The 26,836-nt window shown below is 39.5% G+C and overlaps 1 protein-coding gene across 2 annotated transcripts in view; it reads left to right on the forward strand.

Annotated features, from left to right (window-relative positions):
• Positions 1–26,836, forward strand: part of IPO13 (importin 13) — a 74,181-nt gene that overhangs the window by 26,440 nt on the left and 20,905 nt on the right. For both annotated transcript variants that reach the window (XM_061632694.1, XM_061632695.1), the window contains exons 3-4: positions 21,443–21,583; positions 22,039–22,180. In XM_061632694.1, the coding sequence (XP_061488678.1) occupies positions 21,443–21,583; positions 22,039–22,180 (283 nt within the window). The remainder of the gene's footprint in view (positions 1–21,442; positions 21,584–22,038; positions 22,181–26,836) is intronic.

Consider the following 26,836-nt stretch of genomic DNA (forward strand, 5'->3'; position numbering starts at 1 on the left):
TCATCCCTCGGACTCTGGGCAGGAGACACTGCTTTTATTATGTAGGAAACTAATACTGATTTTTTTAAAAAATGTTCTGCAATGACCAACTGGTTTTAACAATAAACTATTATATGGTGTGTGTGTGTGTATACACATTTTTGTTAAATTTTAGGATATTACAAATCTTTAACACAACATCAATAATTAAAATACAATCTACACATAAAAAACTTACTAAACTATCTTATATTTACTATATCCCCCTAAACCATACTCCTCCCCTCTCCCAGGCAATGGTGTATTTTGTATGCACTGTCACACCAAATGCCTGGCCCCTTGCCAAGCACAAGACCAGTTAAGTTCGGATTTCAAAAGGCAATGAACACTGCTGGTGGTGAAGAAATGGAAGGTTTATTAGAGCAAAGAGATTTACATTTACGCTGTACAACACTAAAACAAGCAACATAGCTAGCAGTCTTTGCCTTCCTCCCCCTGTCTTATATGTGCTGGAAACCTTTTGAACAGCACAGCCTGGGAGAGGTCATGGCTGTTCAGTCTTGATGTTGCTTCTTGCCGGTTGTCTTGGTCTTTGTTGATCCTGATGTTATCTTTGGACCTCATCAGCCCCCTGAAGGTTTGATCTTGTTAGTATCTGGAGGGCTCTCCAGCCCCCTGAAGGCTTAATCTCCCTGATCTAGGGGTCCTATACTTATACCCCAAAACCCCCATGGGAGGGGCACCTTGCACGTATTAGATAATTATCTTCCCATCGTTCAGGTAGCTGGTTTCTCCCTCAGGTGATGTCTCCTGACCCTGCATGTGGTACAGCTTGGCCTGAGAATGCAGCTGCATTCTCAAGGTTGATTGCTTGTTTTGATTATCAGGCCACTTGTTTACTTTAGCCAAGTGAGAACATTTGTAATTCAATTAGCTCATCATCCCTTCAAATCCTGAGAAAGCCATAAACAATCTCACCTGACAGAGCAGAAGCATGGGACAAGCTGCATTGTTTTGATTACTTGAACAAAACTTCTCGGACTCTGTGTTATATTGAACACAGGCATAGGGAAACTTCCCAAATGCTGAACTTTCCAGACTCTAATTTTAAGCAGTAACAGTGAGCAGAAGCAATCAGCACCCCCCTAAATTGCAGGTTCAGGGCAATAATCAGGGGACAGAGGCCATTCACATGCCATTTCTACACCTCCTCGATGTACATCTAGATAATCTTCTGGGAATTTGCAATAGATGCAGTTAAGTACTTTATTATAATATTTAATATGTTATCAAAATGAGAAAATAAATAGGTATACAAAACCTTATCTAAATTAAAGTATTTTATGGTTTAGGCATTCCATCTGGCCACATATTCTATTGGTGGGGTCCATCCATGTGTTGTTTGGCTTACATACATTATGAAAGGGTACTAAGAGTCCACAAAGGTTTCATTCTTCAATTCTCTCCTGGCTATTCAGAGCTTAGATGTTAATTTTTCCATGAGTGTTATATGCCATACTTTCTGCGACCAATATTTTATTGAAGCATCCTTTAGGTCTTTCCGGTGCTTGGGAATTGTAAGACGCACTGCCATAAGTAGATGACCTATCAAGTTCTTACATTGTATGTTCTTATTGGAATCAAACAAATTTAAAAGAGCAAGTTGTGGTATTTGAGTGATGTCTTGACTGGTTATTTGATTAATTTCTTTGAAAATAGTATTCCAAAAGGTTTTAACTTTTTCACATGTCCACCACATATGGTGGTAGTACCAATAGAACCACATCCTCTCCAGCGTTTGTTTGTTTATTTATTTATTTATTGTATTTGTATACCGCCCCATAGCCGAAGCTCTCTGGGCAGTTTACAGTAACTAAAAATATTAGAAACAAATATACAAATTTAAAACACATCTTTTAGAAACAATTTAAAACAATTTAAAAACACATGCTGAAATGCCTGGGAGAAGAGGAAAGTCTTGACCTGGCACTGAAAAGATAACAGTGATGGTGCCAGGCACACCTCGTCAGAGGCATCATTCCATAATTTGGGGGCCACCACTGAGAAGGCCCTCTCCCTTGTTGCCACCCTCCGAGCTTCCCTTGGAGTAGCCGCCTGGAGGAGGGCCTTAGATGTTGAGCGTAGTGTATGGGTGGGTTCGTATCGGGAGAGGCGTTCCATCAGGTATTGTGGTCCCAAGCCGTGTAAGGCTTTATAGGTTAAAACCAGCACCTTGAATCGAGCTCGGAGACATACAGGCAGCCAATGCAAGCGGCCCAGAATCGGTTTTATATGTTCAGACCGTCTGGTCCCTGTTACCAATCTGGCTGCTGCATTTTGCACAAGTTGCAGTTTCTGAACTGTCTTCAAAGGCAGCCCCACGTAGAGTGCATTGCAGTAATCTAGCTTGGAGGTTACCAGAGCATGAACAACTGAAGCCAGGTTATCCCTGTCCAGATAGGGGCATAGCTGGGCCAACAACTGAAGTTGGTAGAAGGCACTCCGTGCCACCGAGGCTACCTGAGCCTCAAGTGACAGAGATGGTTCTAGGAGAACTCCCAAGCTACGAACCTGCTCCTTCAGGGGTAGTGCAACCCCATCCAGGACAGGTTGGACATCCACCATCTGGTCAGAAGAACCACCCGCTAGCAGCATCTCAGTCTTGTCTGGATTGAGCCTCACTTTATTAGCCCTCATCCAGTCCAGTGTTGCAGCCAGGCACCAGTTCAGCACATTGACAGCCTCACCTGAAGAAGATGAAAAGGAGAAATAGAGCTGCGTGTCGTCAGCGTACTGATGGTAACGCACTCCAAAGTTCCGGATGACTGAACCCAATGGTTTCATGTAGATGTTGAACAGCATGGGGGACAGAACTGACCCCTGTGGAACCGCATACTGGAGAATCCAGGGTGCCGAGCACTGTTCCCCAAGCACCACCTTCTGGAGCCGACCGGCCAAATAGGAGCGGAACCACCGCCATGCAGTCCCTCCCACTCCCAACTCAGCCAGTCTTCCCAGAAGGATACCATGGTCAATAGTATCGAAAGCCGCTGAGAGATCAAGATAAATCAACAGAGTCACACTTCCCCTGTCTCTCTCCTGACAAAGGTCATCATACAGGGCGACCAAGGCTGTTTCCGTGCCAAAACCAGGCCTGAAACCCAACTGAAATGGATCCAGATAATTGGTCTCATCCAAGAGTGTCTGGAGCTGGCCTGCCACCACTTGTTCAAGGACCTTGCCCAGGAATGGAACATTTGCTTCCAGCCTATAGTTATTAAGATTTTCTGGGTCCAAGTAGGGTCTCTTCAGGAGTGGTCTCACCCTCAGTAGGTATACTCGAGTAGCATACCAGTGATGGGCAATTTTTAACATTACCTCCTGAACTTGATGGGAGGAAGTGGGTATCAAATGATTATTCCATAATTGTTCCCAATCTCTCTCATCTAGTTCTGTCAACCAATCTCCCTCCCATTGATGTTTGAGTCCTATTAGCTGTTCTGACGCCATATTAAAAGTAAGTTGTAAGTTATATAGTCTAGAGATAAACCCTTTTTCTCCGTTTTGTGCTGCCAAAATTATATTTTTGAAAGATGATAGGTTTGTTATTGCTTGTGCTTTGATTTTTGGGCGGGAAAGAAAAACATGAATTTGTCTCCAAAAAAGCCATTGAAATCCTGATTGGCCCACTATTTGTTTAAAGTTTCTTTCCCTTATTAAAACTTTATTTGGGTAAAAATCTCTTAAACGAAATAATCCTTGATCGTGCCACTGTTGCCATGGTAAATATCTATTTTTATTGAAAAAGTCCTGGTGAGAGAATAAAGGAAGTTTAGGTACAAGTCGTCGTGACCATTGTCCCCAGATCCTGAGCAAAGCAGTTGTAAATGGGTTTTTGTTGACTTGCATTATTGTTTTATTTAGTCTAAGGAGCCATATTCCTAGTGGAACACCTTGTATTTAGGTGCTTTCGAATTGAATCAATTTTTTTTTAATTTGCCACCTATTATCAATTTTATGTGTGGGACTCCTCATCCTCCTTTATTGGATTTGCGAAATAATAGTTTTTTTTAATTCTAGGAGATTTTTTCTCAAAAATAAAATTACTTAATTCATTTTGCCAAATTTTGCATTTTTTTCGGCTGCATATATTGGGAATGCATGAAAAAGAAATGTTGGTTTAGGTAAAACATTCATTTTTATTGTGGCTATTCAAGCAGATAGAGAAAGTTTTAATTTGGTCCACCTGCTCATATCTGCCTTTATGTTATACCACAAGGGCTTATAATTAACAAAAAACAGCTTATTCATATTTTTATGTATCTGTATACCTAAATATCTCAACTGCCTTGGGCATAAACTAACCCCCAGGGCAGATGAGAATTGCCTCTGGGCCACGGAGGGAATATGGAAGCATAATGCTTTAGATTTTTTTAAGGTTCAGTCGAAGCCCAGAAACATTTGCAGAGGTTTCCAGTATATCTTTGATATGAGGTACAGTTTCTACTGGGTTTGTAATAAGTAGGGCTGTATCATCTGCGTACATACTAACCAGATGTGTTTCATTCCCAATTTCGATTCCCTTTATTTTATTGTTGTTTCTCAAATATTGTGCAATGGTTCTATTGCTAAGAGGAATAAGGAGAGGTGACAACAGGCATCCTTGTTTGGTGCCGCGACATACATCAATATAAGGTGAGTCATTCCCATTAATTTTTACAGATGCTATTGTTGGGGAATATTTTTTTTAAGTGCTATAAATTCATTAGCAAAATTCTGTGTTACTGATATTAAAAAAGGCCAATGTACGCTGTCAAACGCTTAAAAAATAAAGATAAAAAGGCTAGGGGCAATTGATTAAGGGATGTATGTATTTCACATCTCCAGTGTGTGTGTATGTGGAGTTTTTCCAACAACCCTGTGAGGTAGGGTTGCCAATTGGAAATCAAGGTAGCTCACAACAAGAAATAAATCCCTTTAAAATCCAATAACCATAAGCACAAGTATAAACAGTTGCAAAACAACTTAAAGTGGCATGATTCTGAATTTTGGGTTGTGAGAGTGAAGTTCCTTATTGCTTGAGGTTGCAGTTCTGTGCACTCTTCCTTGTTTGCGTAAGCCCCATTAAATACAATGGGACTTGCTCCTGAGTAAACAAACGTAGGATTGCATTATAAATATCTTTACAGGTTGTGTAAATAATAAACATCTTTGACAGTCAAGGGAGTAGAAAAAGAGGAAGGCCAAACAAGAGATGGATTGATTCCGTAAAGGAAGCCACAGACCTGAACTTACAAGATCTGAACAGGGTGGTTCGTGACACCTTCCAAGATGCTCTTGGAGGTCACTGGTTCATAGGGTCGCCATAAGTCGTAATCAACTTGAAGGCACATAACAAATGTCCTGATAAGTATCTGATTTCACACTATGGTTGTACAGTATTATTTCCTCTACATTTTAAGTGTGCTCTTCTTCCTTGTGGGGGGGGGGTTCCCCTCTGTTGTTTTCACCCTGAGAGGCAGATTAGGCTGAGAGATGGTGAGTAGCGCATGGCCACTCAGTAAATTTTATAGCTCATTTCCGTTTAAAAAATTAATTATAATGATTTTCATGCAGGCAAAGTTTATTAAGTAGATCCACACAATAAATTTAAAGAACATCTGCCTCACATTTAAAGTGCATGACTTCCCCCAAAGAATCCTGGGAACTGTAGTTTGCCCTTCACCGTTATAATTCCCACCACCCTTAACAAACTACAGTTCCCATGATTCTGTGGTGGGATTCATGTGCTTCAAATGTGTGTTGAATGTGCTTTACATGAATGGTGTGGTTCTGCCCTAGGTATGATGTGCATTCATTAGTGAATTGAAAAGAATAATTTTAAAAGATGCTATTTTAAACGGGAAAGGCTATAGGTCATTGGTAGGGCATATGCTTTGCATGCAAAGGTTCAAAATTCAATCTCTGGAATCCTGGGGAGCCAATGCTAGTCCATATCATCAGTACTGAGTAGAGATATAATATTTCTGGAAATTTTGAAGCCATGGGGGAGAAAGGTGGGTTTTTTGTTTTTTTTCCAGAAAAAAATGGAAAGTTTCAGAAAAATTGAAAAATGCAATATTAGTACTTTTTACAGCTTGAAAGTCATTTTCTTACTTCGGGAACATAAAGTATAATTGTGTACAAGTTGGTTTGGCATAAAATTATCACATTTGGTATATTAAAAGTACATTTTATTCAATTATTACAAATTGAATTTACTTTTTTAAATTTTTACTTTTTTTGTAACAAATGGATCTACAAGATCCTGCACTGTAAAAAAAATCTGAACTGTAAGGAACCTCTTTGTTTTGCCAATTTATGAGGAGCAGGCAAAAAACAATTTTAAAAAGCAGAAGAAACCATCAGTATTAATAACAAAGAAAATTTTTATGTCTCCGCTAGTCCTCCACAGTGTCAAGCAGACATAAAGCATCCATTCCCATAAAAAGAATTGAGAAAAGGGGGGGGACCAAGATTCAATGACATATTTTATTCATCATGCTGAAATAAAACATTCTATAATCCATTTTTTCTTTTTTTCAATTTTTCAAATTTTTTGGAAAAAAACAAAAAAGGGCTTCAGAAAAAAACCAGTTTTTTTCCAGGTCTTCACATCTCTAGTGCTGAGCTAGATGCTGTCAAATGACCTGAGTCGGTATAAGGCAGATTCCTTTGTTCCTAAAAGTAGAAAGCGATCCAAGGGCCACAGTGACCCCAAAATTTTATTTATGTATTTTATTGACAACTTTTATATACCGCTTTATTGTAAAAAATCTCAAAGCAGTTTACAGAAGGAATAAAACAATGAAATTATTGGCAAAAACAGTTAAAGACAGGTATTTAGAAACAGTCAAAATAATAAAGCCAACAATGAGTTAAAAACAGATAAAAAACATAATAGCTTCTACATGCCTTGGTAGGCTTGCCTAAACAAAATTGTTTTTAGCAGGTGCCAAAAAGAGTACAATGAAGACATCTGCCTAATGTCAATAGGCAGGGAGTTCCAAAGTGTAGGTGCTGTCACACTAAAGGATTGATTTCTTACCAGAGCAGAACAAGTCCTATGTGGCACCCATAACATGGAAAGCACACCTTGAACTTGGCCTGGTGGCAAATCGGCAACCAGTGCAGATTTCAGAGCAGAGGTGTTATGTGCTGATAGGGTCACACATTCATGTCATCAATCGTGCCACAGCATTCTGCACTAACTGCAGCCCCCGGGTCAGATTGTGCTACATGGGGATTTCTGTGACCTTGGCTGACTGGCTGCCAGGATTGTTTTAGTTTTGGTTTTTGGTTAGGAATCATGGCTGGTTGTGGGATGCTCATTTTTCTGCGTTACTCATAGGAATCTTGTTGTGGTTGGTATGGTATTGCATTTAGGAAATCATCACTGTCTTTTGTTCTTCTTTTTATATTTGCATTTCATTTGCCTTTAACCTCACTCCCTTACATCCATAGAAGCAACAATAGTGGTTCCATGCACTCAGCTCAATCCCCGTAAACCCACTCATGATGCACCTTGTTGGTTGCATGAAGGTTTGTTTCTTGCCCAATAGTGATAAAAGAGAATTCACATACTGGGAAGTGTGGCTTCAATTGCTGTTGTTCCCAAGTTGTTGCCTGTTAAGGTAGACCAAACCATGTGTGTTTTCTCTCTGGCAGTTATTACTCACTCACATGGAATTGGGTTGTCTGTCAAAGTGAGTTTATAGCAGCTCACAGGGCAGACAGAAAAGGGTAGAGAATCGTTTTACACCTGCCCATTTCTCAAACCTCTTCCTGAAGTGAAGGGTCAAATCTGTAAAGTTTGGAGCGGCCATGTTAAAAGGCAGGGCAGGGCATTCCAGACAGGGGGTTGCCAACCCTGTTTGGATATGGATATCTTTGTAGAGGATCTTTTGTCAAAATTTACCAACAGCACAATCCAAACCATATATACCCAGAAGTAGGTCCTATTGAGTTCTGTGGGGCTTGGTAAGTGTGTTTAGAATTGCAGCCTTCAGGGGCACCCATCTTTACTCCTGAGTGCTCCCATCTAACATCTCCACAAACTAGGCTCCTTTCTTCCTACAATGGCCTTCTGGTGACTGGGCTGGCCTGGGGGCACTTAAACCCTTCTTGCCAGAAGCAAGTAGGCTAGATTAAATGTTTCTACCCAGGCTCGCTAAGCAGGTGAGAAAGAATGATCCCATCATTTCAGCTGGACCTGGGAACACCATATTTTATCTAAGATTTCTATCTTAATTTCCAATCAGAGAAATGTTTTTGTTTGAATTGTATGCTCCTGGCAACTGTGGTCGATGCTTAATGTATCATGCTTAATGACATCACTAGGGCCTGCCCCTGAAATCCCAGGGTTTGGGATGCTTCTGACCTGGCAACCCTACTGCCAAAATATATAATACTTCTAGATCTAAGGAATGTGAAACCCAGATTGCCACCCCTCTGGACTTTGAAATTACTGGTTCCATGAACCATTCACCTTGAGAACTGCGTAGCAGAGATTTAAGATATTTACTTTTTTGTGAGTTTCTTGCAGTAGAATGATATCTGGGTGTTCATTTTTTTAAGAAGTAGCCATATTCTTTTTCATTTAATGGGTTGCAGAATGTAGTAAAGTTCAACAAAGAAGCATTTAACTTGAAGAGCATGGGCAGGAGCATTTCAAACTCTGAAAATAGAGTGAATAAAACCTCAATTTTAAAATTTCACTGCTCTATTTATTCTGATAGGTGCATTTAGGAAGCAGGATCTTACATGCTAAATTACCACAATACTGATGACAGATCTGTGCTTAGATTGTGCTTGGTTACTTTAGCTTCAGGTTAGAAAGTAGATCTGCCTCAAAAATAGAATTACATCATGCAACTGATCAGTCAACATACAAAAATAATTCCATCTCCATAGCAAGTCAGTTGCTCTAAGAAGTGGGCTTTTATATAAGAGTGCTACCCAAAGTTTGATATGACTGACATCATAATTGACCCAAGGCCAGCTATAATACATTTCCTAAGGAGAAATTAATTGCCTCCTGGATCAAATGTTCAGTTAAACATACCAATAGGTAAGATGGTGAATGTCAGGCAATATATGTTCCCCAATAGGAAATTATCTCCAAAAAATAATACTGTATGTCATAAGGTGACTGTAGGCCTTGATTATGTCTTTCTGGAAAGAATAAAGGGTCTATAACAAACTAGTTACTCTGCAAAGTGTCTTAAAGGTACAGTGGCCTGATTCTTAGTGTGGTGTATTTTCACTGCAGTCTCATACTAGAGAAAAATGTTTAAAGCCTTTTCCAGAGCAAACGCTAACAAACATTGTGTTAAAACTCCTTGTACACCTAGTACAGCTGTGCCAAACATATAGGATTAAACAAAAGAATCCTTGGCCTTGGATAATAGTGTCTTGATGGACATATGTCTCAGAATCAGAGTGTGCACAAACATAGCATCATCCATCTGCTACAAGGTATTTCTTCCCTTTACCCCTGCATCAGTATAAGATGTAATGAAAATGCAGAATGTGTGTCACAGGATCAGGCTGATTTAGTGGAGGATTCCCCTTAAACTCAGGTCCAGGTCTATACCTAGTTTAGGAATGTGGGAAAATTGAGTATTGTCCTCAATTCTGGAGCTTATCTGCCACTCCTGGTTGGTTTTGTATTATTCATATGGTGTGCAGGTAACTGCTCTGGAAAAAACTGTGTTTTGTACTCCTGAGCCCCAAAGGTATCCAGTTTCTTTCCTGCTACTCCACAGTTATTTCACTTATACTGGAGTCTTGACAGCAAGATGATTTATGTAGTCTAGCTCTTTCCAGAATAGTTGTGACATAATATTTGTTTCAAAAGAAGTCTGTTTACCAGAGGCAGAAAGGCATGAGGGAGAGGGCCTTTTTTGTGGTGGTTCTGCTCCTCTGGAATGCATTACTCATGTGGGTTCATCAAGCCTCATCCCTACAGGCATTTAGGAGAGCACTACAGATCAATCTGTTCTCACAGTACATTGCTTGAGACTGGGTTTTGCTTTATATTAGTGCTGGTTATATTAGTCTGTATTTGAGTTCTTTAGTTTCAGGTTGGCTGGATGTTCGTTCTTTTTAATTTAACTGGCTTTTGTGAAGCATGTTTATTGTAATTGTATTATATTTTAAATTTTGTTTTAAAAGGGCCTAGTCAAGGTTAGAAGAAACTTAAAACACACCACTAGCAAATCTACTGTTACAAAATGCTTGCATCGTAACTATGCAGAGAGAGATTGGAATGCAGGCTATGGAATAACACTGGCACTTTCTACCATATAAAACAGTAGCAGAATAAGTAAGACTAATTGTAACAGTCCAAAACGATAGATATTGGGTGGCAACAGGCAGAGACAAGGAAACGTGGTATAGTGACTGGTTTGGGAAGTGGGCGGCAGTGGGGAAGATAGTGGCTCTATAAGCTTTCTGAGGAGGAAGCATCTCCTGAACAATGCATGTGTGCATGCATGACAGCATTGTTTTCAATGGGGAATGAATGAGGGAAGGAGAGAGAGCTTAAGACAGCTGTACTCTCTGTGCGTCTGGAGTGATGGTAATGAAGGTGGATTGGTGAGGGGTACAATTCAAGGTGTTGGTACCAGTGTACAAAACCCTAAATGGGTTAGGACTCAAGTACTTAAAAAATTGCCTCCCCCAATATCAACTGTCTTGAGCCTTATGATTAGCAGGGGAGGTCCTGTTGGTGCTGACCTGTGACGGGCTTCTTGGTAGTGGTTCCCCACTTATAGAATGCCTTTTCTGGTGAGGTGCATCTGTCCCCCTCAATATTAATGTTTAGGCAGAATGTAAAAACATTGCTATTTACTCAGAGATTAAATATGTATTGTATGTGGCAACTTTGACATAAGTTGTAAGAATAATTGGTTTGTTTTAAGTGTTTTTAAAAACCGTATTCTTATTCTGTTTGCTGTCCTGGGGTCCTTCCGGAGGAAGGGCAGGATAAAAATCTAGTAATAATAACTGAAGTGGGATGCAAGTCACAAAATCAGCTGGTTTTGTTTCAGCCACTAAAATGAGGTGGTTGGAAGGTCATGCAACGTAGTGGTTGTTACAAATGCCATAAGAAACCACATTAGCCTTTGGTTGGTCACAAAACTATTGGAGCTGATAAGCAAGCTGATAATAAGAGAGGGGCAATAGCAATGTGATTCCGGCTGGACCAACAGAATTAGGCTCTGCTGCTCCTTTCAGGCTCTGCTGCTCCTAATAATCTATCTTGATCCCTCTTCTTCATGGCAGCTGTTAGGAGTGCACTACTGCTGTTGCTACTACTGTCCCTTCCCCCATTGTGTTGTCTGTGGATTCTTGCTGGCAGCCTCAGTGCACACATTCTTCTGTTGTCTTCTGCAAGGCAACCGCAGGAGCTGGCATACTTCCCCTCCTCCACTTCAGTTCTTGCATACAGCAGTGCAGAACTGGATTAATTTGAGTTGCCCCCCAGGGCACACAGGCTGCCCTCTTCCCCGCCCCCAGCCTACATTTCCAGCTTATTCAGCAGCCTGACCTCCATCCCAAGCTTCTAAATAACAGGGACTTAACCACATACTTTTCACTTTGCGGGATGATAATATATGCATAGTATCTGTGAATGAATGGGCATCTGTCTAGTTGCTTAGGCTTGCTTCAAACCAAAACCTGGTTTTCTGTGAGATGACTTTAGTAAATTAATATGATGGTCCCAGTTGTCCTGAGGACTTTAAACAAATTAGGAAGGAATTAGATCTCCAGTGCAGAACTCTGCCTCAAAAGTGATATTAGCATACAGATGGCTTTTGAACTGTTTAATATTGTATGCATGCATGTTGGTGTGTTCTTCCACCTGTATCTGTGGGCTGCATGTACGGTGAGGGCAGGCACACGAGTGCAGAATAGTTGTGTCTCCAGATAATATGCCTCAGTAGCCAGGTAACTGACAGCTGGCCTATTAGCCGCCAGCACAGCCTCTCTCTGGGGGCCATCCTTTGCTCTTCCCGTCTATATCCTCTATGCTTGTTGTCATGGTTACAATCGCTTATTGGCAGCAGCAGGGAGATTGACAGGCATGAAATTGCTTATATGGTGCTGGAATGCTGCTGTGCACAGGGAGGCAGTAGCTATCTGGATGCCCCCAGGAGACCACTGTGTGAGCATTGTACTTTTGATTTGAGGAAATGAATGTTCAAGGGCCTTGACTCCTTCAACCTCCCTCTTCCCCTCCCCCCCCCAACAGATTCTTCATTTGGAATAAGTAGTGTGAGTGGCATACATCATGGATTTTTTATTCCATTTCAGAACATGTTTCACCCTAAATGGATGAAAACATGGACTTTGTGAAATCTTGAGAGGTAATAGAAGTATATAGAAAGGAGGACAGGTACTGAGCACTGTGAATAGACCCGAGGGGAACCATATTAAGATTTTTTTCCCCTGAAGTTTGAGCAGAACATGCTCACCCTTAAAAAAAAATCTCAACTTTTTTGAGTTTTAGTGCAGCAATTGGATTTTAATTTTACCTGTCTGTAGCTGGTAAATTTCAGAAGAATAGTGATGCTAAGTATTGGCAACAAACTAGTCTTTTGCATTTATGTATTGATTGAAGTTTGCTCCAGCCTGTGAAAGATCTTTTGTCTCAGCTATCCAGTGTGTGTTCATTATTTTAGGTTAGATAATCCTCACCAAGAAGTTTCTATAAATAATTTAAAATAAGATGTTTCAATTAAAATACGATAAGAATGAAAATAAACAGTGGGGGGGGGGAACAGAAGCCAGATAAAACCATCAATTGGAACTAAAAGACACTAAAGAGTGTGGGCGAATAAAAAGATCTTGATTTGGCATGGAAAGAAAATAGAATGAGCACCAGGCAAGCCTTCTGGGGAGAGCATTCCAGAGACGGGGCATCACAATAGAAAAGGCCCCATTGTGTATCACCATCCATCTTGCTTTAGATGGGGAGGGCACACAAAGGAGGATCTTAAAACTCTGGCTGATGAATAGAGAATAGAATAGATATTACAAATATGGAATTGGAAAAAAATTGGACTATATTGCTGTTATGGAACTTAGAGATAAAGAACATTGCTTGAGATTCCGTGCAATTCCTGAGGAAACAGGTGAAGATATCAGAGAGAAAATTGTTAATGTTTTGGCAAAATCCTTTGACAGGAATGAAGATTGGATGGAATTTGAAATAGACAAAGTTTATAGAATTAATTCCAGATATGAAACAATAAAAAAAATCCCAAGAGATGTGCTTGTTTATTTTTTAAAAAAGAGGACCAGAGATATGGTTGTCAACATCATTTTAACAATGTCTTCAAAATTGACGGTAAAGAAATACAGGTGATGAAGGAAATTCCTGTTAGGCTTCTACGTAAGAGAAAAGATTACGCTTTCTTCACAGAAAAACTTAAACAATGTAAAAATCAATTTAGATGGGATGTTCCAGAAGGAGTGATTTTTACATTTAGACAACAGAAGTATCGATTAAATACTGTTCAAAAAGCAAGGGATTTCTTGAGAAAAGCTTCAAAAGACATGGAAGAAGATAAACTCAAATATATGGATATAATTCCTGGGAAACAAAGTCAACAGAAACAGGTAGAGGAAGAAAAGGATGATGATGGATCAAAGGGAGCAACAGGCACAGACTTTTCTAAAATACATGCTTAAAAATGGATTACAAATATCTAACTTGGAATATAAATGGAGCTAATTCGTCGCAGAAGAGAAAGAAAGTATTTCATTATTTGAAAAAATTAAAATTGGATATAATTTGTTTACAAGAAACTCATATTAAGAAGAAAGATTCTAAATATTTAATTTGTAAAAATTTGGGTGAAGAATTTATTTCGGCAGGATTCAAAAAAAAATGGTGTGGTTCTTTATATTAATTCACAATTGTCTCCTAAATTGATATTATTGGATGATAGTGGCAGATTTGTGGGAGTTGAAATCACCATTCAGGGTACAAAATTTTTGATAGTGGGCATTTATGCTCCTAATGAAGATAAAACAAGGTTTTATACTGGACTTATGGAAAAACTATCAGAGTTTGCATATGATCATTGGTGTGTCATGGGTGATTGGAATGGGGTAATTTCACCAAAAATGGATAGACTTTCTGAGAAAAATATTAAAGAGACACAGGGCAAATTGCCGAAGATCTGTTTCGAATTGATGGAAAATTTAGAATTGGTGGATGCTTGGAGATATATAAATGACAATGCAAAGGAATTTACTTACTTTTCAGAAAGACATAAAACATTTTCGAGGATTGATATGATTTGGATGTCAAAAAATTTAGTGAAAGATATTTCCAAGATGGATGTGTTACCAAAAACCTTTTCGGATCATAATCCAGTGATATTGACTTTAAAAAAAAAAATCTTGGATTTAGATGGAGACTAAATGAATCTTTATTACAGAATGATAAAATAGTGCAGGAATGTAAGAAGAAATTAAAAGAGTTTTTTGAACACAATTTACATAAAGGAACAGATGAAAATATTGTTTGGGATACAAGTAAAGCATTTATGAGGGGATATTTTATTAAATGTAATTCTGAATTAAAAAAGAAGAAACAACAGAAAATGCAATTGATCTTGGAAGGAATAAAACAAAAAGAGGAAGAATTGAAAAAGAATCCAACTAAAGCTTCTACTGTAAATCAAATTAAAATGTTACAGAAACAAGTGTCAATGTTGACAGAGAAATTGAAAGGAAATTAAATTTTGCTAAACAAAGGACTTTTGAATTTGCAAATAAACCGGGGAAATTGCTAGCATATAAATTAAGAAAAGAATGACAAAAAAATCTTATTTTAAAGATACAAGAAGGAGATGAGATGTTGACAGACAATTTAAAAATCCAGGGGTTTTTCCATCAATATTATTCAACTTTGTACAAGTGTCAGGAAATTCCCTCAGAAAAAATAGAAGAGTATATATCCAAACAGAATTTGCCAAAAATTACAGATCTTCAGAGACGAGCTATTAATGGTCCTATTACGTCAAGAGAAATATCTGAGGCTATAAGTAAAATTAAATTAGGAAAGGCGCCAGGACCGGATGAACTATCAGCAATGTATTACAAATGCTTGGAGGAGGAACTTTTACTACCTTTACAGTATACAATGAATTCTATTTTACAAGAGGGGAAGATACCGGATAGTTGGAAAAATGCCAATATAACATTAATACCTAAAGAGGAGCAGGATTTAACTAAAACAAAAAATTATCGGCCAATATCTTTACTGAATAATGACTATAAAATTTTTACAATGATTTTGGCTGAAAGAATGAAAATAATATTGCAACAATTTATTCAGGAAGATCAAGCGGGGTTTTACCTAAAAGACAATTACGTGATAACGTCAGGAATGTTTTGAATGTGTTGGAATATCTAGAACAACGAAATGACATACAAGCTGCTTTGATTTTCTTGGATGCTGAGAAAGCATTTGATAATTTGAATTGGAAATTTATGTTTAAGGTTCTAGAGCAAATGGACTTTGGAGATAATTTTATAAAATGGATCAGATCGATTTATACATCACAGAAGGCACAGATAATTGTCAATGGGGATTTAATGGACTCATGTGAAATACAAAAGGGTACAAGACAGGGATGTCCATTGTCCCCCCTTCTATTTATTCTGGTTTTAGAAGTGCTGCTTAGAGACATAAGGCAAGACAAAAGGATTTCGGGAATAAAGATAAAAAAAGAAGAATATAAATTGAGAGCATTTGCTGATGACTTGATAATTGTATTAGAAAATCCCTTGGAAGGAATCAAAGTATTGATGGATAAATTAGAAGAATTTGGACCCATTAGCAGGATTTAAGATCAATAATAAAAAAACGAAGATGCTGGTGAAAAATTTATCTTTAAGAGATCAAAAAGAGTTAATGGAGAAGATAGATTTTAAAATAGAAGAAAAGGTGAAATATTTAGGTATCATTATGACAAATAAAAATTCCAAGTTGTTTCATAATAATTATGAAAAACTATGGACAGAGATTAAGAAAGATTTGTTAAAATGGGATAAATTACAGTTGTCATTAATGGGTAGAATATCTGTAATAAAAATGAATGTATTGCCGAGAATGATGTTTCTATTTCAAACAATACCTGTCATATCCTCTATTCTACCTTTCAAACAATGGCAAAAAGATATTTCTAAATTCGTTTGGCAGGGGAAAAAACAAAGAGTTAAATTTAAATTATTACAAGACGCCAGAGAAAGAGGAGGGCTGGGATTACCAAATTTGAGACTTTATTTTGCTGCTTGTTGCTTAGTCTGGATAAAGGAATGGATTCTATTGAGGAATAAAAGATTATTGGATTTGGAGGGTCACAACCTGAAGTGGGGATGGCATGGATATCTATGGTATGATAAAGTAAAAGTTAATGTGGATTTTAATAATCATTTTATAAGACGTCCTTTGTTGAATATATGGAATAAATACAAAACAAGGTTTTTTTCGAAAATACCACTATGTGTTTCAAGTCAAGAAGCATTTTATAGAAGAGAAATGGCTGGAAAAGAGAAATGGTTAACTTACCAAGAACTATTAGAAAATGTGCATGGTGAATATATAATGAAAGAGAGACAACAACTAATAAAGGAAGGATATAGTTCACAATGGTTTGCCTATTTACAATTGTTAGAAAGATTTAAAATGGACAAGAAAATGTATGGGTTTGAAATAAATAAATCTGATTTTGAAATAGGTTTGTGTACAAATGATGAATGCATAATTGCAAAAATGTATAAATTTTTATTAAAAATGGACATGGAAGAAGAACAAGTAAAAGAGTGTATGGTTAAGTGGGCAAAAAAATTTGGTTATAATATACAAATGGATCAATGGGAAAATATGTGGAAAAAAGGTTTGAAATTTACATTATGCTATAATCTTAAAGAAAATTTTATAAAATGATGTATCGTTGGTATATGACTCCAGAAAAGTTGTCAAAAATGTATAGTAATGTTTCTAATGTATGTTGGAAATGTAAACAAGAAGGATCTTTTTATCATATGTGGTGGTTGTGTAAACAGGCAAAATTATTTTGGGCACAGATAGGTAGGATGATGCAAAAAATCTTAAAGATAAATATTCAGTCAAAACCAGAATTTTTTTTATTGGCTTTTTTGGATAAACAAAAGGAAAAGAAATATGGAAGAATAATATTATATATGATCACGGCAGCAAGATTACTATATGCACAAAAGTGGAAAATGGAAGCGATACCAACAATGGAAGAATGGCTATTGAAATTAATGGACTTAGTTGAGATGGACAAATTGACATGTCTTATTAGAGAAAAAACGACAGATACATTTCTTAAGGAATGGAAGCCTCTTTTGGACTTTTTGTTGAAAGAAAAAAATGAAATGATGATAATGGGATTTGACAATTAATTAAGATAGACTTTGGAAAAAAGTGAATTTCGTATGTTCTAGGAGACAGGTTTGATATATATTATATACTTATAGCTGATCTGTAACAAATCGGAGGTCAAGTTTTTCTTTTTCTTTTATTTTTTTCTGTTGTATTGTTTTTGTTGTATTTGTATTTGTTTTTATAAAAATTTGAATAATAAAAAATTATTATAAAAAAAAAAAAAACTCTGGCTGATGCATGTGGTAGGAAGTAGTTATTGAGGTATCCTGGTCCCAAGCTGTTTAGGGCTTTAAATAACACAGTGAATTTGGACCGGAAAACAGTGCAGGAACCAATGCAGTTGTTTAAGACTGGCAAGATGTGTTCCTTGAATCTGATCCCAGTTAGTAATGTAGCTGCCATATTTTATACAAATTGTGCTTCCAAACTATCTCCAAGATTAGCTGTATATACAACACATCTAGAAGAGATTCAAAGATGTTTGGATCTTTGGTGTACTAGCCTTGGGTAGTAAACATTATTTTGTGCTACTGGGGCTACTTGGATCACGAAAAATAAGACCAGATCTAATAGCACCCCAATACTATGAACCTGATCTATCTCCTAAGTCACGCAAACCACCTACCAATAGATTTCTGACTTGTCTTGACCAAGCTTCAGTATGCTGGCCCTCATCCAGTCCATTACTGATCCCAGGCACTGGTTCAGCACTTTTACCAGCCACACCATCAGCTGAATTCGATTAAAAATGAAAGAGTTGGGTGTCAGCTGCATTCTAAAACTCAGTTTCACATCAGGGATGGGGAACACATAGTCCTCCTAACCAGAGCTTGGAAAAGTTACTTTTTTGAACTACAACTCCCATCAGCCCAATCCAGTGGCCATGCTTTCTGGGACTGATGGGAGTTGTAGTTCAAAAAAGTAACTTTTCCAAGCTCTGCTCCTAACGATGTTGGGCTCCCCGACTTCCATCTGACCCAGCCAGCATGTCTAATGGTCAGGGATGATGGGAGCTGTAGTCCAACATCTAGAGAACCACTGTTTCCTCACCCCTGATTAGATGCTGAATATCATGCGGGAACAGGCTGTAGTTCTGTGGAACATTGTGGCATGACTGTCATGGATCAGAGCAACAGTCCCCCAGCATGACTTTTTAGAACTGACCGTTTAGGGTGGTATGGAATCGCCAAAGCACAGTTCCCCTGATCCTTATCCAGCACAGCCAGTCTAGAAGAATAGCAAGTTCAATGGTATTGAAAGCCATGAGATATCTAGGTGATTTTGCAGGGTCACGTTCATCTGGCATAGAGGAAATGGATCCATCAAGCAAATGAAGGTAGTTTCGGTTCCAGAACAAGGCTGGCTTAATTGAAATGGAATCTCTGGGGAGCTCTAGCCCTTTTAGGCATGCTGTTTTCTAGATTCTAGCATGTGTCCTGACATCCATTTACTCAGTTTTCTAGCATGCAGTACAGTGCAAAATAATAATAGTGAGATAACCAGAATCGGATTAGGCCTTAACAAAGTTGACTGAAGTTTTGAAGCCTGACTCTCAAAACATTACAAAAATGATGAATAGTAGGTTATTTCTTACAACGGAAAGTAAGGCACTGATAAGTGACAGAAACCAAGATTAAATTTGACTGATAGCGACAAGTACGGCTAATGATATTATAGAGGTTACTTTTGGGGAACCAGAAGAGAGGTTTGAACATTTCAAAGTTGATTGGATCTTTCTTCAGGCAAACAGAGGCAAGCATTATTTACTGGTGCCATCACAGAGGGCTAACTTGGGGAGTTGTTTCTTGGAGTGGCTATCTGCCTAAGAATTTGATCTTCATATTCATTGGCTGAAACTACAAGTGACTTCAAAAATTGAGGCACATGAGATCATCATTCAACTTGTAATATAAAAAAGTAAAAATCTAATTTTTATTTGCCCTGTTCTTACCTTTGGTTCCCCAGGTGATCTTAAATTGATCTAAATATACTACCTTCCCCCTTTTATTTTAGACTACTTTAGCCATAGGTGTGAGATTTGTTGTCCTTTGCCTGGGTGAAATTTCTAATAGATAAGGATTTTAAAAAGGGGATTGCTGAAGATGAATGATCCCCTCCTTACAGCTGCCTGCATTGTCATCTTGTAGTGGGCTTCCAGTTTCTGGCATAAATCTTTCCTCTGGTCTTAAAATACTTCAGACCCCATCCAGTGTTTATTTGCCTAAGGTAATTCATATCTGACCATTATTACTGAATAATGTAAGCTATACCATCAAGACATCATTCACTTGCTCACCCTCCATGTGATATACACTGTAATCTGTCTACAAATATGCATGTGTTATTTTCTTATGTAGAAAATAAGTGGCTACAAATAAAAATGTTCAAAATGGCATCTTTCAGAACAAGTGAGTGAATGTTTCAGTGTCCAGGGGCAGTTGTCATACTAAAAGAGGGTTCCAAGTGATTTGGTTGCAGATTTTATATTTTGCATCAACTTGTGGTATGAACAGGAATTATTGATGGCTATTATTATTATATTAATTATTAAATTTATATCCCACTCTTTCTTCCAAAGGAGCCCATGGCTATTTCACTGTGTCCCATGAAGAGTTGCAATCTTGATTTCAGCTTCTGCAGATAGAATACCACTTAGTATGGGCTGGTGTCTTTGGCATTCATCTGGGGAAAATAACATTTCTGACTGGGTTATGTGTTCATTTGTGCTCAGCAGATATAAGTATGCTTAGGCTTCATTGAACCAGGATATGCTAATCATGCATTTTCTGGGGTAGGGTATTCCAAAGCTTGGGGGCACAGCTGAAAAGGCTCTCTCCCCCATGCCTGTCAGTCTAACATCTTTCACTCCAGGCACGCAGAGGAGACACGAGTCAGATGATCTTAAATCCCAGACAGGTACATATGGGCATAAGCGGTCCCTCAGGTACATTGGTCCAAGGCCGTTTAGGGCTTTAAAGGTCAGAACCAGCGTTTTGAATTAGGCCCGGAAACAAATTGGGAGCCAGTGGAGTCAATAAAGCACAGGGGTGATATGCTCCCTGCGCCATGCTCCAGTTAACATTCTGGCTGCTGCATTTTGAACCAACTGTAATTTCCGAACCATTTTCAAAGGCAGCCCCACATAGAGTGCGTTACAGTAATCAAGCCTCGATGTCACCAATGCATGTGTCACTGTGGCCAAGTCAACTGCTTCCAGGAATGGACGCAGATGGTAGGCCGGTTTGAGTTGGCCAAAAGCACTCCTGGCTACCACAGCCACCTGATATTCAAGCAGCAGGGCAGGTTCCAGGGAGACTTCTGAAAACGATCTTGTTCCTGAGAGCCTTTGGGAGGGACTGAAGGTAGAGCCTGACACTGATTTTATGCCTTCTATGTTAATTTTTACCTCAGTAGTCCCTTCAGTACCACTCTCTATATATGCATATATGTATGTGTGTGTATATGTATATATATTATTTTATTTTATGTATTTTAATTGCATTTTATGTATTTTAATTTATTTTAATGTTTTTGTGATTTTTATTGTGTACAATTTTATTATGTATGTGCTCAATGTTATTGTAAGCCACCCTGAGTGCCCTATTATAGGGTAGAAGAGCGGGATAGAAATATTTTAAATAAATAAATATTGTGTGTGTGTGTTAGCCTTACAGTACAATATTTTCTCCTCCAAGATATATACAAACCTATCGCCTGTTTGGGCTACTTGTATTTCATATAGGCTCTTGTCTCAATATATTTATTCATCTTTAAGGGAAAGCAAATTGAAGAAGAGGACTGTTTTTCTCATTCCCTGCTTATAAGCTTCCTGAACCATCAGGCTGGACTCTGTGGTAAATGGAATGCTGGACATGATGGATCTTTGGTCTGATCCAGCAGGAGTCATCTTACGTTTTTAATGAAGGAAGGATTCATTTAGGGGGATGTATTGGTGTAAAGCAATTCATCTCATTTCTTCCTTGGCAGGTATGTGAATACTCTTCTGAAGCTCATCCCACCTGTTCTGGGACTCCAGGAACAGCTACGTCAAGCAGTTCAGAGCAGGGATATGGAAACATCTCATGGGATCTGTCGTATTGCTGTTGCCCTGGGGGAGAATCATTCCCGGTGAGGAGCATGGTGATGGAATCTAACAGCTCCATTTTCTACCAATCTTTACTAACCTTTGAGAGCTCTATACTTGAGGAGTCTTTTCTCTGCCCTACTAGATTTTTTTGCAGTTAACCATCCTGTAGGTCTCCAAAATATCATTCAAAAGCAACTCAACAACCCAAAGGGTGAACACTAATGTATCTCTTCGTGATAGTGGGGGTGCTATACAGAGCCCCTTTCCACCTTGAAGCCATTGGAGATTCTAAAACAACTGTAGGTTGTTTGCTTGCTAGAGTATTCATTTCATGAGCTGGCTGGATCCCTTTCAGTTTGCTTCCTGGCTCATTTTGCTGCAAATGACACAATGCACTGATATACTGTATTATCCTGAATGTGGGGTGTCTGTTGTTCCTATGGGCCTGCCATGGCAGAACAGACTTCTAATTCTGTATGCCTGCTACCTTCCACAGAGCCCTCCTAGATCAAGTGGACCACTGGCAGAGCTTCCTTGCACTGGTCAACATGATCATGTTCTGCACTGGGATCCCAGGACATTATCCTGTCAATGAAACTACAAGCTCACTTACACTTACTTTCTGGTATACGCTACAGGTAAGTGTTAGCCACCTTCCTGAAGTGGACTCCCTCAGTAACATCTTACTAGGTTTGTTCTCTGGCTTGTTCTCTTTTTAGTGCCAGTATTAACTTTTCTGTATACCTCTTCCTGAGAAAGCTGTCAAGGTGAATGGCTAGTACAATAAAGATGATGATGATGACACTAACTGTTCTGCATATGCGGACACTTATCATGATATCTTGATTGTATTGATATCTGTTCTGGACCAAGTGTAATGGAACGTTCTAGAACCCCCCACCAGAAGCTCCAAGGCCAAATTTGATGTAAGTTCTATGCTTAGTAAAGTGATTTTTTTTGTATTCTTCCATGTATATATTGAAGGCCAGACTGAGTGAAAGAGATGTGCAGTCATGCTGCTCACTAGGCCCTCTGTCCATGTTGCACTGTGTATAGAAATGGTTTTGGAGGGGTATGCCAGCCTAGTTGTGTTCTAATAAGATGCCTTCTGGCAACAGATGTCCCCGGATGTTCTTGTGAGCCTTGCCTGTCTAAGGGTCTCTGGGGTGCTGCAAGTATTTATGTGCTGCTGAAATTCTAGCTTCTTGGAGATGTGGGATAGACTGAGCACATCACAAGACTCAAACCATTTGCTCTTGGAGAGATTTACTATCTTTGTATAGAGCTCAGTCTTTCTCTTTCTGCTAGAGAGCACCTTAACTCACAGTGCCCTTTTTTTGATGGGAACAAAGCTCCCTTTAGTTTTCAAAATGGATGCTATCCGGTGTGGCAAGATGTCTCTTTCCTTCCCCGAGGCAATGAGAGTTACTAGAGGAGCCCATATTCCTTCAGTGGCCTTGTTGGGAAAGCCTTACAGATAAAGGCTCTGCTTGGCTATGGAAAAACAGTGTTTGCCTTGACAGGCAGAACTGCTGATATTCCCAGTTTCAAGTATAATTAATGTAGATACAGATTAGAATGTGTCTGTTGTGGTATATGCTTGCTGCTACATTGAGACACAGTTCTTGAAGCAGTGCAGCTTGGTCTGGTTTGCCCTCCCCACCTCCACATTTTCTTGGGCCCAGAAGCCTCATTAGCATGGCGAATTAGCCTGACACACTCCTGCACTGCCCATGAGCAAGGCTAGCTGTTGAGCTGCTGCTTCTCTGAGTGCCAACTTGAATATGAGATGAGGTCATGCACTGTCTCAGCGTGTGACTGATGCAGCACTTCAGTCCACAGGCACATCATTCCTAATGAAGGGAGCAAAACCAAAGCAGCAACTTGTATAGGCTACTGGAGAGCAGAGACAGACAGTGGAAGACTTTTTCTGCAAAGTACCCCACACCAGTACACACCTATGCAGTTTCCATTGGCTTTCCAAAACCTTTGGCTGACTATTGGCACCTTTGTGCCAGATAACATGGAATCAGCTGCCAAGATAATGTGAAGGCTTTCCATATCATGCTTCTGTATCTCCATTATCTGATAGAGTGGATCCAGGGTATAGTCAATACGTCTTTGTGGGAGGGAATGGTTTCAGCTGCCCTGAAAGAGGCAGTGATCCAGCTGCTCCTGAAGAAGCCCATCTTGGACCCATTGGTTGGTGACAACTACTGACTGGTCGCAAATACCCCCTTTTTGGGGAAGGTGATTGTGAGGGTTGTGGCACAGCAATTGTAAGTACTTCTGGATGAAACAGATTATCTTGACTAATTCCAATCTGGGTTCAGGCCTGGTTATGGGACTGAATCGACCTTGATTGCCTTTATTGAGAGAACAACGGGGAGAGTGCAATCCTGTTATTCTTACTTGATCTCTCAGCAGCTTCTTATACCATAGACTGTGGTATCATTCTGAGTCAACTTGGTGAGGTGGATATCAGAGGCATTGTTTTACAGTGGTTCTGATCCTATCTCCAGGGTTGTTTCTAAAGAATAGCATTGGGTGATTGCCTTTCACCCCCTGGCAGTTGTGTTGTGGACTGCCACAGACTACCATCTTGTCCCCAATGCTTGGGAGCAGTCATCAGGAGATTTGGGGCAAAGTGTCAGCAGTATGCTGATGATACCCAAGAAATAGAATTACATCTGAATCGGGAGAGGCCGTGGAAGCCCTGGACCAGTGCCTGGACCCTGTGTTGGGCTGGATGAGGGCCAGTACACTGATTCTTTATCTAGCAAGATGGAGGCACTGTGGATTGGTGGTTCCCAAGTTCAGATAATTGGTCAATTGCCTGCTTTGGATGGGGTTGTACTCGCTCTGAAAGAGCAGGTCTGTAGCCTGGGAGTGCTCCTGGATCCATCTTTGTTGCTGGAGGCTCAGGTAACCTCAGTGGCTAGGAGTGCCTTTTTCCAGCTTCAGCTGGTAAGACAGCTGCGGTTGTTTCTGGACCAGGATAGCCTGACCACTGTTGTCCACGCACTGGTAACCTCCAGGCTGGATTACTACAATGCACTCTATGTGAGGCTACCCTTGAGGTTGGTCTGGAAGCTGCAGATGGTGCAAAATGTGGCAGTACAACTAGGGCAGGGTATCGCCAACATGTTACCCCACTGCTGAAAGAATTGCACTGGCTGCCCATTAGCTACCGGGCCAAGTTCAAGGTTCTAGTTTTGGTGTATAAAGCCCTATATAGCTTGGGACTAGGATACCTGAAAGATCATCTTACCCCTTATATACCCAATCGATCACTGTGCTCTACACATGAGGGCCTCCTGCAGATACCATCTTATCAGGAGGTCTATTCTGCACAACATAGGAAGTGGACCTTTAGAGTTGTGTCACGTACCCTTTGGAATTCCCTTCCCTTAAATATTAGGCAGACATCATCTCTGCTATTTTTTCAGCGCCTACTGAAGATCTTTCAACAAGCCTTTTAAGTAGAGACCTTATTGCAGTCTGCGTCTGTTGGAATTACCTTTCAAAATGTTTTTAAAACTTTTTTAAAGAATATGCTTTTGAAGATGTTTTGTTTTAATGTTTTTTTTACAAACAAATTAAGATGTTGAGAGTGTTTTTAGTGTTTTTCTTTGCCACCCTGGGCTCCTTCTGGGAGGAAGGACGGGGTATAAATGTATATCTTTTGTTGATACCTGGTCTCAGTAACCTATTAGAATTCATTGAGAGTGTCAACAAGCATATAGATATAGATAGAGGTGATCCAGTGGACATAGTGTACTTAGACTTTCAAAAAGCTTTTGACAAGGTACCTCACCAAAGACTTCTGAGGAAGCTTAGCAGTCATGGAATAAGAGGAGAGGTCCTCTTGTGGATAAGGAATTGGTTAAGAAGCAGAAAGCAGAGAGTAGGAATAAACGGACAGTTCTCCCAATGGAGGGCTGTAGAAAGTGGAGTCCCTCAAGGATTGGTATTGGGACCTGTACTTTTCAATTTGTTCATTAATGACCTAGAATTAGGAGTGAGCAGTGAAGTGGCCAAGTTTGCTGACGACACTAAATTGTTCAGGGATGTTAAAACAAAAAGGGACTGTGAAGAGCTCCAAAAAGACCTCTCCAAACTGAGTGAATGGGTGGGAAAATGGCAAATGCAATTCAATATAAGCAAGTGTAAAATTATGCATATTGGAGCAAAAAAAAATCTTAATTTCATATATGCTCATGGGGTCTGAACTGGCGGTGACCGACCAGGAGAGAGACCTCGGGATTGTAGCGGACAGCACGATGAAAATGTCGACCCATTGTGTGGCAGCTGTGAAAAAGGCAAATTCCATGCCAGGGATAATTAGGAAAGGTATTGAAAATAAAACAGCTGATATCATAATGCCATTGTATAAACTATGGTGCGGCCGCATTTGGAATACTGTGTACAGTTCTGGTCGCCTCATCTCAAAAAGGATATTATAGAGTTGGAAAAGGTTCAGAAGAGGGCAACCAGAATGATCAAGGGGATGGAGCGACTCCCTTACGAGGAAAGGTTGCAGCATTTGGGGCTTTTTAGTTTAGAGAAAAGGCAGGTCAGAGGAGACATGATAGAAGTGTATAAAATTATGCATGGCATTGAGAAAGTGGATAGAGAAAAGTTTTTCTCCCTCTCTCATAATACTAGAACTTGTGGACATTCAAAGAAGCTGAATGTTGGAAGATTCAGGACAGACGAAAGGAGGTACTTCTTTACTCAGCGCATAGTTAAACTATGGAATTTGCTCCCACAAGATGCAGTAATGGCCACCAGCTTGGATAGCTTTAAAAGAAGATTAGACAAATTCATGGAGGACAGGGCTATCAATGGCTACTAGCCGTGATGGCTGTGCTGTGCCACCCTAGTCAGAGGCAGCATGCTTCTGAAAACCAGTTGCCGGAAGCCTCAGGAGGGGAGAGTGTTCTTGCACTCGGGTCCTGCTTGCGGGCTTCCCCCAGGCACCTGGTTGGCCACTGTGAGAACAGGATGCTGGACTAGATGAGCCACTGGCCTGATCCAGCAGGCTCTTCTTATGTTCTTATGTTCTTATCTTTAATCACTATCATCATCTCCTGTGCCTGGTGGAAGGGTCTGAGATGAAAATTTAACCCTCTTGACCCAACAGCCAGATATGCATTCGAGAGTTTTAGTGAAGCTGCAGGGTTGAACTCAATGACCTGGAGTCTGTTTCTGCTCTACACTTCTATACATCTCTGTTTCTGCATGAGCCCATATTATAAAGTAATCTTGTCCATGCCAGCCTTGAGCAACAC

The sequence above is a fragment of the Rhineura floridana genome, chromosome 6, assembly GCF_030035675.1.
Source record: "Rhineura floridana isolate rRhiFlo1 chromosome 6, rRhiFlo1.hap2, whole genome shotgun sequence".
Lineage (NCBI taxonomy): Eukaryota > Metazoa > Chordata > Lepidosauria > Squamata > Rhineuridae > Rhineura > Rhineura floridana.